The sequence below is a fragment of the Mus caroli genome, chromosome 6 (genome assembly GCF_900094665.2).
Source record: "Mus caroli chromosome 6, CAROLI_EIJ_v1.1, whole genome shotgun sequence".
NCBI lineage: Eukaryota > Metazoa > Chordata > Mammalia > Rodentia > Muridae > Mus > Mus caroli.
In genome coordinates, this window is record NC_034575.1 from 109,527,183 (window position 1) to 109,539,649 (window position 12,467).

General features: G+C 49.1%; 1 protein-coding gene across 4 annotated transcripts in view; it reads left to right on the plus strand.

Moving 5' to 3' along the window:
• Hrh1 (histamine receptor H1) overlaps window positions 1–12,467 on the plus strand; it is an 86,817-nt gene that overhangs the window by 20,350 nt on the left and 54,000 nt on the right. Inside the window, exon 1 of one of the 4 annotated variants that reach the window (XM_021165405.2) lies at window positions 846–1,015. The exons of 2 other annotated variants lie outside the window; for them this stretch is intronic. In XM_021165405.2, the coding sequence (XP_021021064.1) occupies window positions 970–1,015 (46 nt within the window). In that variant the 5' untranslated portion in view covers window positions 846–969. Of the gene's footprint in view, window positions 1–845; window positions 1,016–12,467 lie in introns of those variants that run through there. One more of the 4 variants, XR_003836956.1, reaches the window with a different exon arrangement.

Below are 12,467 nucleotides of genomic sequence, written 5' to 3' on the forward strand. Positions count from 1 at the left end.
TTGAGTCTCAACTCTACTATGTCTCATTGGATTGTGGGAAGTGAAATCTTTCTTGAGTTGCCTCACTCTTCCTGTCTGTCAAATGGGAACAATGGCAGTACTATTGACATGAACTTATGAGACCTTATAGACCCGTACACAGCTAGAAAGACTCAGAGAAAGATATCGGTTCACTGTATGTTAAATACTTGCTATGATATTTTTATTTCAAAAATTCATTTAAAACACACCAATTGTGTTTTATTTTTTCTCTAAAGTCTCTGAGAAGTCCTGTCATAAAGTTTCATAAAGTTACTTTGCTTTATTTGACCTAGTATTTCTGGAGTTTATTTTGATTTTTGATTGTTTTCTGTTGTATAACATCAGGCGGCGGTGGCGGGGCGGGGTGTCTCAGGGAACTTGTATCCTGTGATACTCATCTGGGGAGACACTCAAGCTTTGGAAACAGTCTGAGGAAACCACTGACTTTGGGTAGGATTCAGTCCAAACAGGAGTTGTCTTTCATCCTTGATCCCTCCCCTATCCTCTGTCACTCAGGAAGAAAGGTGTGGGCTAAGAGTGGCCAGAATTTTTAGCCTAGGGATTGAAGGGGCGAGTCTGATGTCCTGGGGAAGCGCCTGTCCATCCTTCAATGCCTGACTCCAGTGTTAGCTCTTACTTCCCATTTCACATCCTACCTAGGCAGAGGCAGAATCGCTTGGCCTTCCTTACCCAAGGAGGCTCAAGGCCTCTGGCACCATCTCAACACACAACTCTGAACCACAGTCGCATGAGTGTTACCCTGGCTGGACCATGACCTCCTCAGAGCAGATGTAATGGTTTCTCCCTAGGGATCCCAGCCAGCTCTTGATGGAGTGCCAATTTTGTCACCACCCCAGGGACTGCTCATGTCACAGCTGGAGGTCAAAGGACAAAGAGAAAGCTCAGGGTACTCTGAGGCTTGAGTAGCTGTCCTCTGCTTCTGTGGCCATGGGGAAAGGCGCAAGACCTTGGAGTGTGTCACCCATGGCAGGAGGTGAGTGCCACTGGGGCTGATCTTAGCCTTAGCTTGTTTAGGAAGGAGAACACCATTGAGTGACAACAGACAGAGACACCAGGATGAGAAGACAAGCTAATGCCGTCTGCTCCAAAGTCCGTGTGCTATGAGCTTTGAATCTGGAGGCTTGTCCGAGCCAAGTGGAAGTCCTTGGAGGTTCAATCCTAGGGAACAGCAGTGGCCTCCTGTGCTGAGGGCTGGGCTGAGCCTTGTGGGCAGGAACCTGGCCCATCCCAAGAGTTTTCAGATCAGTGCAGAATCCTGAGAGGAGACCCTACAAATCCAAAGCCTAAGGATTGGCCCAGGGCTTTCCAGGACCCCAGTAGTGGTGGGGGATTCAGGACCCTGCATGGAGTTTAGGGAGATTCTGGGTGGTAGATGCCCTTCTCCCCACATCCTCCATCCTAGCAGGAAGCCAGGAGCTGTGCCTGGTTCCAGATGGAGCTCAGATGGTTCCAGTACAGACATATCTGCTCCCTGGTCCATCTGGGCCAGCCCTTTCCCCATAGGCATCTGGTGAGCAAGAACTGAGGGGATACCGTAGCCTGGTCAGGTCAGGGTAGGATTGCAGGGAAAATACTAACAACAAAAATAAAGCAGCTGAGACTTAACTTTGGTCTGTATAGAAACATGGGGGTCTCCATAGAAACAACTCCTGTGCCCATTTACAAGCCTTTGGGTCCATGGCAGCCCATGTTACAAACAGTTCAGGATTATCAAGATCACCTAATGTCCCTAGAGTGTTCAGCTAGTAAACCCTAGACTGGATCTATCTGGCTTGAGGACATGACTCCTGACCTCTAGGCTAGATGTTTGTCACCACAGAAAGGAAGCAGGATTCCGACAGACAGAGCCAGCGCTTCTGTTTCAGACCACGCCCCTTTCCATGATGTGATTTGTGCCATCCTCCCTAAATGCAGCCAGTGTCTCTCCCAGCTGCCCACAGACTGCACCCTGCAGGAGTGGCAGGAATGTGGTGCCCACCAGTGAAGGGAGACAGAAGGAAACCACCCATCACAAAATGACTGTGTTTCACCGTATGGATGGTGGCCTGCCTACACCTCACACTCCGTAGCCATTTGAGGCCTGTAGCCTCACAGAGTCAGGAGTTCCCTACTTACAGATGTGGCATGGGATCCAGAGACACAGCCCAAGCCACACCCAGGCTTCCTGCCAATCACACAAGAGCTAGCTCAGACGTTCTGAGCAGGTTAAAGTATGCAGCAGGTTTGTGGCTTCACGGAAATAGAATTGGGCTTCTGGACTCAGAAACTACAAGCTGATAGATAGTTCTACCTACATCACGGCCAGGAAACACTGGGGAACACACAGTTCCTTGTAATGTAGAGATTCACTGGGGGTCATATGCAACCCCCTCATCATTGTGGCAATTCAGAATATCTCCTCTGGCCATTTACAGACCTCTAGAGAAGGCATGGAGTCCCACACCCTTGAAACCCACTCTGAGGCTCACAGAGGGATGAACGAGGGCTGCGGCTCACCCTGCAGCTATGCTCCCTTCCCTGAGCTCAGGTCTTCTTTGGGCTGGGAAAGGAGAAGAGGCCTGAGTGTCTGCCTGCCCCTGGGCCCGAGGCCACGTATGTAGTACACTGCCTTAATTCTTACAGGGCCATCTAGCTTGAAAGGGATGTAGCTGGGTGTGGCGCCGCATACCCAAGATCCTCACACTTCAAGAGACTTAAGCATCACTATGAGTTCAAGGCCAGACAGTGAGACCAGAGCCAATGTGATAGTCACCCATTATCCTGAGCATAATTAGGGGTCCTAGTCCTAGTCCTACTGTGTAATGCTAAGTAACTTTGGAATGACAGGCTTCTCGCTCCTTTGCTGGCAAGCTTCCCTGCACCCCTCATACCCGACTTAAATGTCATGTCACTTGTGAATGGTCCCCAGCTTCTTTAAGCTCCTTCAGAAAGCCCTCTCTTAATAGGATCACTTGGTCAGGACTCAGCCTGGGGAATTGTGAGTCCCAACTTCATTCTAAACGAACTCACTGTCCTTAGATCAAGTTTATAGAACCCTTTCTACTCAGCAGCTGTTTTAAGGGGCAGTTCACACACCCAGCTACTCATCCATTTGAAGTGCGTGATGTGGTGGTTTTCAGCTTGTTCGTAGTGATACGTGACTTTAAACACAGTCTAATTTAGAGTGTTTTCATCACCCCCCCACCCCCGCAAAGCAAGCTCTCACCTACTACAGCCCCGCCTACCCCCTGTACCACACCACACCACCCTTTCTGTGGCAGCTGCCGACCAGTGCCAGTCATCCAGACAGATCTGCCTGCTCTGAACGCTTCATGTGAGCAGAGTCACTCGACATTAGGTGCTTCGTGACCTGTGCCTTCAGCCACTCGACCCAGCGTTCTATTTTATTATTTATTTTAACCTGTATCCATCTATTTTTATCTCTCTCAGTTCCATGCTTAATATGCAATGTACTTTGATCATTTCCCCCGTTATCTTCCCCCTGAACCCCCTCTCACTCCATGTCTATTTCGTCTCCGAAGCGTTTAGCTAGAGTTGCCTGCATGTACCTGGGTGGGTTGGGGGAGGGTCATTTACCCAAGGAAGGGCAGGCTACCTATGGCTACACCACCAGAATGATACTCCACCCCAAGCAACCATTAGCTGCCAGTCAGTTCTCAGGGAGGGCGGGGCCTTATACACTCATCCCTGCTCATAACTGAATGTTGATGGATTTAGTTTTGTGCATGTCTTAGCACCATGTTCTGGAGGCTCAGCCCTTATGGCAGTGGCTTGTTAACCTGTGGGTCACCTCCCCTTTGGGGTCACATATCAGATATTTGCATTATGATTCATAACCGTGTCTGGCATCTGTCTTCTCGGCTGCCACTCCCTGTATCCCAGGACACACCCAGTCTTGGGAAATCCCAACGAGGACCTTTTTCCCTCTCTTTTCCTCTCAATGCTCATCACTGCTCTTTGATTGGAAATTCTGGGAACTGTGGAGGAAACCTGAGGAAGATGGAAGGCCCACCCCATCCCTGCATCCCTGATGTGTTCCCATCCTGAGACACTGTTTCCATTCATCAGAAAGCTCTGGTGCCATCATGTCCAGCCCAGCCCACCTTTGCAAAAATGACGAGGCAGGGAGGCTGAGTGAGCAGAGCCCTGGGTCTGAGGGTCTGTTGGGTCTGTAGCAGAAGTTATGGAGATCGGCATGTGTGCACTTTCACGATGGACTGGGGAGGGCTGGCATGATTCCAAAGTGACCTTCAGGCCGAAGCAGGATACTGGGTAGTGTCTGAAGTGGGAGCTGCCGCAGGTTGCAGGAAAGGTGCACGCAGGCTGAGGACTTTTGAGCTTTCAGCTCTGCCTGGGGTCTAGACTTACCTGTACCCAGAGTTCCAGACACACATGGAGAGAAACTTAGGCTGGACCAACCCAGAGGCACATTTGTATGTGTATGCGCGTGCATGCATGATCCTCCCTCGTCTGACTCACAGGGCTTCCTAGGTACTCTGCCCCTCTTCCTGTGCTCAGGGCTAAAGAATTCAAAGATCTTCTGATGAAATCAAGGAAACATACCCTCCCTGAAGCCCAGGGAGTCTGAGAGGTGTCAATGGCTCTTGCGTTTCCCAGAGCTAGCGTGTCGCTGGATAGTCTTGGATAGGTCCTAGGGCATAGGTGCTGCCTGGTCTGCAGGAGCCTCACGGTGAGGGTGCAGCCAGACTCCTGCCTGGATGCTGAAATGAGCAGACACTTGACGCCCACTAGGTTAGACCCTGGAGTGCAGACTTGGATGCAGAGATTAGAACATGAAGAACTGGGGTGCAGCTCAATGACAGAGCCGTTGCCTAGTGTGTTCTACCTCAGCATAAGGGTGCAGTTCCATGAAGCATGCTTGCTGGCCAGCACTGCTACCTATACATGCTGCATCACATGCACAAACTCCGCAGTCCCCACACAACCTACATGTCAGGTACTGCTATTGTCCCCATTGTACAGATGAAGAAATTGAGGCACAGAGAGACTGAGCAGCTTTTTCCAAGTCACACAGCTCAGAGGCAGCACCAGTTTACTCTAAACATGAACTGTTTGGTTCTGCTGAGTGTCATCCCTTTTTCCTAAACAGGTAGATGAAGTGCTTCCTGCCCTGTCCCTACCTGAGTATGGACATGAGCTTTCCCTACATGGGTACACATTATTCCCAGAACAATAACCCTTCTCCATGGAGTCAGGCATGAATAGTAAGAGGGGGGAATGTCTCCCAGTGAGCCCAGGTCACAGTCTCCAATTGGACTTACTGGGACAGACCAACTGGCAGGGGACTTCTCCCTGGGACTTCTGACATTGCTTTTCGGTTGCACTGAGTTTTTAATCCAAGGAAACAGTGCTCACTAAAGAATCAAACGAGACAACACTTGCAACAGATGGCCGGTGTTCCCTGCATACCCACCTCAGATAGCTATCCTGGGGGTCATGAAAACAGTCTCGTGCCTGGGCCCGAGGACATCCCGGGCATCCCAGAGGCTCAGCAGAGAGAGCAGAGGCCTGGATACAGTGCTAGGATGTGCACTAGCGGGTCTCTATGCATCACCGGCCCAGGCAGTATCAATCGGGTTCTGTCTCACCAGACACCTCCTCCAGGAAGCTTTCCCTAATTCTTCAAAGGAGTTAGTGGCTTCCTTTCCAACCCTCACCACACCGGGCACTGCGGACGATGTGTGTACTGGGGCCTTTGGAGCAAATACTGTCTCATCTGCCTCGCTGTCCCTGGCACCTGCTGTGTACCTCCTGGATGTGAAGCTGGTACCGCAAGAGTTGTTCACTGAATACTAAGAGTAACAGATGGACACGTAGCTCTGGCCCACACCCAGTGTCCCCACTGGTCTGGGGTCTGATCTGTTCAGTGCTGTGCCGTGAAGAGGGCTGGGTCTCTGCCCAATTCCAGCCACCCTCTGGCATTTCCTTTTCCACCCAGTTTCACCACAGCTCTCAGGACTGCATAGCCTGGGTCCTCGCTCCTCCCAACAAGACCTAGCCCTATTTTAAGGCCCTTTCTGCCCCAGAGCCCTGAGGTCTAGGAGGGCTTGGGAGAGTCCCACCCTTTCCTTCTCCTGCCGTGGGAGATATGTGCACTTGGGGTGTGGCAACCTAGGACTTTAGATTTATTAGGGCTGTCAAGGAGATGGATGGCTTATTTCCTGCCAAGTGTAGCTGAAGGAATAGACATTATTTGCCTCAACATGAGGGAGAGCGGTGGGGTCACCATGCCAACACTCTTAGACATTGTAACTGTGATTGTGTAACCATCACTCCTGACCAGCCTTAGGACATGGCAGTAGCTCTACCATTATCCTTTCACAATGAGGGAAAACAGGTGCTGAGAGGCAAGCTGAGTCTAGAGAAGGCTGGGTTCAGCTCAGAGTGGCTCATAGTACTGACCCCTGACTCTGAGGGACAGAGGGAGGATCTGGGTTTACTGCTTGCAAGCGGTGGTTCTCCTTGGCCTGGGGGAAGAGGAAGCCACCTCTCCATCTCTGGTCCAGATCTAGGTGCCCAGGGCCAACTTTACAAGGAGAGTGCCCTGGTCTCTCCCGAGTCACAAGCTTGTTGCAGGTTAATATGGTCGTTGTGAAGATGCCTGCTCTGAGCTAGAGAGGCAAGAGGGACAGGCAGAAACAGACTTGTAGGTGAGGTGCTCAGAAAGGGGCTGTAGCAGCTCTAGGGCCTCCTGACTAAACCACAGAGGTTAAACAGGATGGTAAAACCATAGGTCTGGTAGGGTGTGGATTCCCACACCTGAAAGGAGGAAGTCTATATGGATGTTACCATGGTCAGGTCTGCACAGGCTCTTTCCAGGTTCTTAGCTAAGGCTTACTCAGTGTGGCAAAAGAAGATACATCATTCAGAGTCAAGTAGTAGTACAGATTAGAGATACGTTGTCACAATGTCTAATAATCAGTGAGGGGACTCCAGAGCCCTGAATATTGTTTAGGGCTTCCTTTGACTGCATGCAAGAGGAGGTATTTGGTTACCAAGGGCCGTGGTGAGGGTAGGTCTCTCTTTTGATGAGAGGTAGGGCTGTGTACTTAGTTCCCTACTGTGCGCACCCCCTCTCTGATGCATCTGATTTTAATCATATGCACGCATGAGCATCGGATGGTAAGTAAGGGATTCTCCCTGAAAGTTCACCCAAGGACAGGTTTTTACTTTACTGTAGATCTAAATTTACCTAAAACCAGTTCAGGCTGGATTGGCACTTCTATTATTTATACCCAGGTATACTAGGAATACACTTGAAGAGAAACCATCTAAATCTGATTGCTACTAAAAATGGGAATGTCTGTACTATTGTTCAGAGACTGAAGTATGTGTAGCCTGCTGTAGTTTTTAGGGGGAGGCTCAAGGTTTTCGAGGATAAGAGCATTGCTTGGAGAAGGGTGTGGGGGCACCATACCTGCAGGTGAAGGAACTAAGCTACTAAATGCACTGTTGCGAGGTAAGAGCAGATGCAAAGCCCAAAGCCAAATACAGCCCTAGGCTTAACCTCCCTAAGGTATAACAATCTAGAAGACAGGTTTGGTTTTTCTTAATAAACTCTAAAATTTAACATACTACCAGCAAAGTCCAAAGACAGATGAGTCACTTGGAAAAATAATCATAAACACAGGTCACACAGCCTTGAGCTAAATTTCTTAATATGTAAAGAGCCCCTGTCAACCAATAAAGAAAAGATCTTCCCCATGAGTTTTGAAATGGTCAAAGAACTGGGATAGAGAAGGAAGTGAAGGGTGTCCCACATGGAAGGTGGAAGGATGTCCCTTCGCTCTTATTATCTGGAGCAGAAGCTAGAGGAAAGTGAGGCAGGCTTCTAACCTCCAGGGATTGAGAAAGATGGACAAGTTCGATGAGGCATTAGGATTTTGAGGTTGTGTAACAATATGCACTGTTCCTTTAACCCAGAAGTTCCCTCCTCCTGTAGGTCTGTCCGACAGCTAACCCTGTGAGTGTGTGAAGTGGTCATGGTGTGCGGGGAAATGCCTTAGGTGGGCACTGCGGGTTCTTAAACAAACGCCCATTTATCCTTGTGAGCTTCAGTGTGCAGCTGTGGGAGGGGAGGAGTCTGAGGGAATGTCTTCCTCGGAAGGGAAGGAGAAGGGGGGGGGGCAGTAAAGGAAGAGGAAGCGGGATGGAGGGAAGGGGTTAGGAGCAAGAGCTTATTTGTGTTCCTGAACTTGGGAGTGGGTAGCTGTCTTAGTCAGGGTTTCTATTCCTGGACAAAACATCATGACCAAGAAGCCAAGTTGGGAAGGAAAGGATTTATTCAGCTTACACCTCCACACTGCTGTTCATCACCAAAGGAAGTCAGGACTGGAACTCAAGCAAGTCAGGAAGCAGGAGCTGATGCAGAGGCCATGGAGGGATGATTCTTACTGGCTTGCTTCCCCTGGCTTGCTCAGCTTGCTTTCTTATAGAACCCAAGACTGCCAGCCCAGGCATGGCACCACCCACAGTGGGCTCTCCCCCCTTGATCACTAATTGAGAAAATGCCTTACAGCCGGATCTCATGGAGGCATTTCCTCAACTGAAGTTCCTTTCACTGTGATAACTCCAGCTTGTGTCAAGTTGACACACACAACCAGCCAGTAGAGTAGCCATGGCCCTAGAAGGAGATCCTGGGCTGTGGTCACAGCATCAGGATCTCCCCTAAGCTGCAGAGTCTTTCTCTCTGACTGTGCCCTGATTGATGGATAAACAAACAGAGCAGACACATGGGATGTGCTGACAGTATCGGGCCCCTCTTTCCTTTCATAGCCTCAGCTTCTCCTTTTGGATGCTGGCTCTTGAGCCTATCTTCATTTTCGGGTGACAATGTGGATCAAGGACAGTTGTCAGAAGAGAACATGAACTGACAGAGTCTGAGGTTTCCTGGTGGCAAGGATCCTTCATCCAAATATTGAGAGAAGTATTTCAAATTTCAGAACTTCCTAGCTTTGGGAATATTTGCCTATCTAGTGTGAGATCTCCACAATGCCAGGAGACAGACTCAGCCTCTTGTCTTCATGACAAAGTTTCTCTCTGTCTGTGCAGAGGGAGCTCCCCAACCCTCCCGTCTCCTGGGAGTCCCCCGGAACTATAGTTTTCTGACATATGTATCTAACCTCAGACCCGTTTTCTTCGCAGACTCTGGGGCTGGGTGGAGGACACGCTGAGGCCTGACATAATCCAGTCTTGGGTCTCTACATCCCACTGGTGACCTAGACATCCTTTCCTCTGCAGAATTGCTTGAGAAAATGATGTCTTTTGTCATCTTGGACATTTTTGTAAAGGATGAGGGGGCTCCTGAGACACTGGGGTGCTCACATGGAAAGTCAACGGAAAGACATGCCTTTGAGTCTCCTTTGACAAAGACTGTAGAATAGAATTGAAAAACATTCTGGGGGAAAGAACAGAAGCAAGAAAAGCGTTTCCCACATTTCCAGCAAACACAGAAACCTGGGGAACATTTAGCTTCCCTGAGCATTTCTCCGTTACATGCTCCCAGCACTTGAGAGGCCGAGTTGAGAAGACCCTGAGTTCCAGGCCAGTGTGGGCTATATAGATTCAACAATAATAGTAATAATAATAATAATAATAATAATAATAATAATAATGTTGTGAGCTACATAGAAACTGTTTCAATACAACAACAAACAATACCTTTAAATGCTCAGTAGCGAGGCAATTATTTTGTAAATGATGGTAATGTTACATGATGGCATTTGTATAACCATGGAAAAACAATGGGATTTTGCAGAATTTTGAGATGGGGGGGGGGGAATCACAGTGCCTTTGGATGGAAAGCAGAAGTTATAAAATCGAGACTGTCAAAGCCACACAGACAAGTGCTGTTTAGATAGCTGCACACACAGATACCGATATTTCTATGGTGAACATAGAGGAAAACCAGAAGGAAACGTCAGAGTGCATTCAAATGTCTGCTTCAGAAAATAGGGTTACAATAATTCAGCACTATTTTTAATTTCTTTGTTTATGTTCTTTCCCCTCTTTTCCACATGAATACTTATTGTAGAGTAATACAATACATGTTTTTGTTTTTAAACCTGGACATATTTTTCAAATAACCATATTGCCAGACCAAATACTACCGTGTATTTTTTTTTTAAATCATCTGGTGATGCCCTATCATGCATGGCCTCTCACCAGGAGTTGCAAATGAACACCTAAAGGAATTGGATAAATGAACTTGGCTCCAATTTCACAGGAGATTTTGTTTCCAGTACTCTTGAAAATTCATACACACGACAGCGATTTCCAGCGATGGGTGCATCCCTTTGGCACACTTGGTGGTGCTGCAAGGCAGCTGCCCCGCTGGTTGCCATGGTCCCGCAGTTGACCATTGCCACTGTCCCATTGTCTGCACGCAGCCAGCTGGCATAAGCAAGCATCTGAAGATGCCAGGCCCCTAAATCCAGAACATCACGATTCTCACGAAGCCACTGGTGTAGAGCTCCATGCCTGGCCTTGTGTCACACACAGCTCCCGGCCCCATTATAGATGCACCAAGAACAAGGTACAGAATTAATTGCCTTTGGCCTGTGTGTAAACACTGCACAGGAATCATAATTGAGCTTTGAGTTTAGACTTGGGTTCCATTCCCAAGGATGCTTCTGCATAGACAGAATTCCCTAGTGTGGAGACCTTGGAAACTGAAACACTTCTCCTGAGGATTTCAGATTGCTCAAACTGGTTTGTGATCCCTGCCCCACCCTACGCCTCAAAGCCAAGTTCAGGGCTGCTCCCCAGGCCCTTGCAGCCCAACCCTAGATGCTTGCTGAGCGACTGAAGGGTGAGCAAAGCCCATAGGAGGTGACACAGTGGCAAAAGCCAGGGCACAGCACATCTGTGAGCTCTTAGGAGCACATGGCCACAGGTGATGCCTTGCCTGCACCTTCGCTTTCCACACCCAGGCTCAAGGGATCACCGGGAGTTCTCTGAGGCAGATGTACAGGATGCCTCCTAGGGCATTTTCTTTAAATGGGCAAAGAGGGAAAGTGTGGGTGGCATGCCACGATCTGGGCAGGAGGAAGTGCATAAGGATACTGACAGGCTCTTGACTGGTTTGGGGTCCTCAAGCTGCCATATTGCTTTCCTCCATTGATGTTCATAGCCGTGAGCCACCAGCCTACCCTCCTAAGTGACGAATGGCTCATAAGGGAAGGAGTGGAGGCAAAGTGTCCCGAGATGCAGACATCTTGTCATCTTGTCCTTGGTATTGGTGACATTATCACTGAATGCTACAGTAGTTCCAGGCCAGAGCCACAAATGATCTCCAGATAACCCCTACAGGGTGGGCATCCAGTACAGTGCTAGCCTCTTAGTACAGGGGAAAGAGGCCAGCTTAGCAGCAGTAGGGAACAAAGATGGAGCATTTGGACTTCCTGTTCCCTCAGATGCGATCTCAACGATCTCCACCCGAAATTCCCTGACGGATGCAGCGAGCTTCCTGTTCATGGGCCTTTAATCACAACAGTGGCACTCTCTATTGAACCGTGACGTGCACAAATGCCTCCATCTGCAGGCCGAGTGCACCGCAGGATGTATTTTAACCAGTGATGTACACTGTGTAGCTAGCTAGCAAGCATCCAGAAGGAGGAAGAGAACACTCCCAGCTTGGTGTGTGAGTAGGTCCCCTCCCCTTCTGTCCCTCTCCACAGCTGCCACAGCCATTGTATAACATAATGGATCTGCTCGGCCTGTGCCCGTAGGTTTTGCCTCTTTCAGCTCCATCGGTCCTTGTACCGTTCGTCTGTGCTGTAGCTGCTGACATCATCTCTAGTTGATGACGGCAATGTACTAAACTGAGCTCCCACAGTTCTGAGGCAGAAGACGGCCTCAAGTATGGTACTGCAGTCAGTGGAGCTACCAGAACATTCTGGGTCTTTGGGCGAAGGTACATATACTTCCTTGATAGGTGGTAGGCTCTTGGTTTTGTGTCGTTTTTGGAAAGGGATCTCAGTGGTCCAGTCAGGTCCCTACACATCAACTGAGCAGTGAGACAGTGTCCCAGGAGATGGCCCTATCTGCAGGGGACACAGTCTTCTGCTCCTCTGTTGTTACCTGCATCCCATCTGGGCTTTGCTGGCTGTGTTCTTCTCTCCAAAGGATGTTAGAGGTAGGAACACATTTTCATTAACTTGATTCTCTTTTTAAACCAGCCAGAGAAGTCCCGGCTGGGTTATTATTGGCTGCACGGTATTACCAATGGTGTTTTATGTGTCTGCCATGAAGAGGAGGTAGAAATGAAAGACCCACAACGTGAGGACTCCCCCACGTTCTGACTCAGGAGAGGCGACACCCCAAATCACACAAGAAACGGTCTTGCTGCAACTGCAAGAGGATTTTTATTCGAGAGCGTTCTCGGGCCCATGGTCATACACCAC